General features: G+C 30.8%; 1 protein-coding gene across 1 annotated transcript in view; it reads right to left on the bottom strand.

Annotated features, from left to right (window-relative positions):
* Positions 1-1,490: 1,490 nt before the first annotated feature.
* LOC108748419 (valine--tRNA ligase) overlaps positions 1,491-3,972 on the bottom strand; it is a 14,205-nt gene continuing 11,723 nt past the window's right edge. The window contains exons 14-18 of the mRNA XM_018486581.1: positions 3,652-3,972; positions 3,396-3,551; positions 3,116-3,319; positions 2,757-3,032; positions 1,491-2,071 (exon numbers count right to left, since the gene is read on the bottom strand). Coding sequence (XP_018342083.1) covers positions 1,856-2,071; positions 2,757-3,032; positions 3,116-3,319; positions 3,396-3,551; positions 3,652-3,972 — 1,173 coding nt within the window. The 3' untranslated portion in view covers positions 1,491-1,855. The remainder of the gene's footprint in view (positions 2,072-2,756; positions 3,033-3,115; positions 3,320-3,395; positions 3,552-3,651) is intronic.

Raw genomic sequence — 3,972 nt, 5'->3', positions numbered from 1 at the left:
GATTTAGCGCGGTCGATGACAGAATGAGAGCTTCTCTGATATATTCTTCGTGGAGAATTCTGAATTATTTCGTGAATATTGAAGAGTACATCATATCTTGATGAATCTATTCAAATATGTTCTCCAAAAAGAGTGTATCACATTCGCTCTCATACGTGTTCGACTCGTGGATGCCGTAACGATATCTGACCGATCGTTACTGTATCTTCCACACTCTAATCTTTTTGCTTTCGCTAAATTTAATCGGAACGCACGCAATACGATCGAATAGTCGAGCCGGAGCGGCTCGACCACGATAAACATTTTTAGAGTATGATGATGTCTTTATACAGAAAGGAAGAGAGAACTGGAAGACTAATATTAATCTCTCTCTGTTTCTCTCTCTTATGTTCTGTCTGTAAATTATTTTGGAACACTATACTTTTTTCTTCCTTATGTTTGTTATGATGTCCGCGAAAATTATTGGAACGCGGCTCGTTGTCATGACGAGAATCTAAATTCATCGTCTCCGCACACAAACATTACGGATAGCACGCGCAACTTATTACACTAAAATATTCGGCTTTGCTGTATTATACGACTCGGCACACACTCGAGTACACGCAGCTATTTAACAGGCACATTGCGATAACGTCCCAAGAAAGAGAAAATATTATGTAGGATATCGATGCCGCGGACGCGACTTTCTCGGTGAGATTGCCAGCATCCTCAAACATCCGAATATACGTTTTTAATATCACCAAGAATCTCATCAGGAAAATCCTTCGATGGCGTTAGAATGAATACGCAAATATTTTTACGCAATAGTCGCGATGTGCCCACTTATTCCATGTTAATGGTACGCACCATCGTGTTTTGTTTGAAGACTGCTTCCGTCAGAAAATTTACGATAAAATGAAACATAATTAAAAATGAGCTTGTTAATTATTACACCCTCCTATCCTAGATTGTCAGTAATAATATAATAATAATAGTATAATTTCTATTAATTTTTTTAACGCTCGTTTTCGAATTTCTATTTGTGTCAGATATATCGACAATAAAAAGAATATGCTTTATGTTTATTTGATGAAAATAATGAGAAAAATAAGTTTTGAGGAAAATGAAAAGAATGTCCCAAGTTAATTAACGCATTTGAATTTCTCTGAAACCATGCAAGATATTAAAATCCTGTTTTTATGTGATTATATATTATCGAAGAAGACATACTTTGAAAAGAATTTGACTTTGGGTGAAAACGTCAAAGTGAAATAAAAGTCAAATTTATTTTCTTAAATAAAACTATATGATTTTTTAAAAATATATTCATAAAAAACAGAATTTCGACATCTTATATGGTTTCGCCTACGTTGATTAAAATATCCTGTATATATTCAACATATTTCAATATAAAAATCATATAATGGAATGTTAAATAATTCAGTACTAAAATCATTTGTCTATAGTAAAAGATTTCCAAATTCGACTTCCGAAATTATCACCTATATAATATGAGATTTATTTAATAGAAAAATATTATGTCTATTAATCTCGACGAAGTTGACTGGAGGTCACGGTACTTGTTTCTTTGTATCTGTTCTGTCTTATGTGTTCTGAAGGCTCTCACTGGAGATTTCGACTACATATAGAAAGATTTCAGCTATACATATATATAATTATGTATTTCCTTTTATAATTAAAACGTCCAAACGGAAAATCAAATGTGTCACCGGTAATCCACAATATGGAACGTGTTTAAAAAAGTGTGCGTATACGAAAAAGAAACATGTCTAACTAAATTTTCTATGAATTCAACAAATAAGTTATTTACTGTTAAATAATACAGAGTTTACAAAACTTTCAATAGATTTACTTTCTACATTGTTTGTAAAATCATTATTGCGTCGATAATTCGCTGCAATTCGTCTTCATGATTGACTAATTTTTCTTTGTTATTCTTTTGAACATCAAGAGGTACCTTTACATTATAATCGGGTATTGCTAAATCCTGTTTCAATTTTTGTATAATTTCGATCAATTGGCTTTTCTTCTTTTGTAATTTTTCTAATTCTTTTTTTGAATCAATTAAACCCTGCGAAATATTTATTTATTATATTCATATAATAAATATACACTCACACGCAAAAAAACGACTCTTTTTGTTTCAATGTCGAATAACTCGGTGAAAAAAATTGTACAGAGGTCTATAAAAAAGCAAATTACATGTAAAGATTCATTTTTACGAAAGCTATAAACCTCATTTGTGCGTAATTTTTTTAATTGGTGTTGTGGAACTTCGAAAATTTCATAAAAAGTTTTGAGAATTTATGCATCTTCATTTATGTTTGTGTAACTTTATGAAATATTAGTAGCACCGTTTTTTGAAGTACCGTTCTGAAAAGTAGAGATTTGAAGCTTTAAAATGTTTTTTAAAAATCTTGATACGATAATTTTTCACTGAGATATTGCTATTTGAAAATATTGTGAAATTTGAAAAATTTGTGAAAAAACTTAGTTTTTTGTGCGTGAGCGTAATATATAATTATATATAATAATAATAATAATTAATATATACAGGATGTAACTAAAATAAGATAACTAAAATAAACTTCAGGGCCGAGTTGCCCACACTTTGAGCTATATCTCAGTAACAGTGAATTTATGGATTATATGTTCATATGAACTTTTTTTCATGTTTTTTGGTGAGAAGCCCGAAGTTTGTTACTTTATTTTAGTTACACTCTGTATATATGTATATTACATGATGTGTTAATTACCTGTAGTAATAGATGCACTTGAATCTTATTAGTTACAGTAATAATAGCACAGCCTACTGGTGGTTTTTGCATACTGAGAACAGAGTACGCAAGAGTTTCTATGAGTAATTTATACCGAATAATTTTCTCCTTTAATGCTGGATTGCTACACGTGACATACGCTTCGGTTTTCGTTTTATTAGGTAAATTATAAGTCGCGCGAGTAGAGCGAATATTCTTAATTATTTTTTGCGCAAAATCAACGTCTTTTTCAATTTCTTGATTTCTCCAACAACACTGAAATATCAGACATATTACGGTATTATGATATTTTAATTGTATGTTTTATTATCATGATTATAAAATATATAATTATTTACCTTAACAACATCCGGATACGGACTTACACATATACTTGGATATATTAACTTTTTACGAGGTAAACGTTGATACAATTCTTCTGTTATAAATGGCATAAATGGGCTCAATAAACGCAATCCCACATCCAGTGTTATAAATAATACTTTTTGAGCTGCTAACTTAGCCGCGTTATCTTCACTTTGGAAAATTGTTTTAAGATATTCCTAGACACGCAAATTGTTATATTATTATAACAAATTTTTTTCCTTATATTATAACAAATTATATTAAAAAATTTACCAGATAAACATCACACAGATCGTATAACCATAAATTGTAACAGGTAGTAGTGGCTAATGCAAAGTCATACTGTTTAATTGCTTCGTCGCAAGTTCCGGCAGCGTAACTAACACGCGATAACATCCATAAATCTACATTTGTCTCATTCCCAGTTAGCTATAATAAGAAACATATATTATGAACAAAAAAATCAAAATTTTTGCAATTTCTTTCTAAATAAAAATATTATTTATATATTAAATACGTACGACTTTACCTCAAATGTATCATCATTATTGGTTTGATTCTGATTAATGTATGCAAGTTTCGGCATTATTTGATTTTGTTCCACACGAAATACAGCCTTTTCTTCGTCCGTAAATGTCGCGATATGATTATACCAACGTTTAATGTGTAGATGCTTTGCAAAATCAATGTTCAATTCTTTCAATGATTGATAAACCGATAAATCAAGTTGCGAAGGTGTATAACCATCAAGATACGAATAATCAGCCAGGTAATTATTTAACGCCTTCTGCACGCACGCTTCGTTCAAAGTCCACTGGTACCACTTGCCATTTCCCATCACGTCAATACA

The sequence above is a fragment of the Trachymyrmex septentrionalis genome, unplaced genomic scaffold (assembly GCF_001594115.1).
Source record: "Trachymyrmex septentrionalis isolate Tsep2-gDNA-1 unplaced genomic scaffold, Tsep1.0 scaffold22, whole genome shotgun sequence".
In the NCBI taxonomy this organism is placed as follows: Eukaryota; Metazoa; Arthropoda; class Insecta; order Hymenoptera; family Formicidae; genus Trachymyrmex; species Trachymyrmex septentrionalis.
The sequence above is the reverse complement of the archived record's forward strand: the minus strand, read 5'-3'. Positions and strand labels throughout refer to the sequence as shown.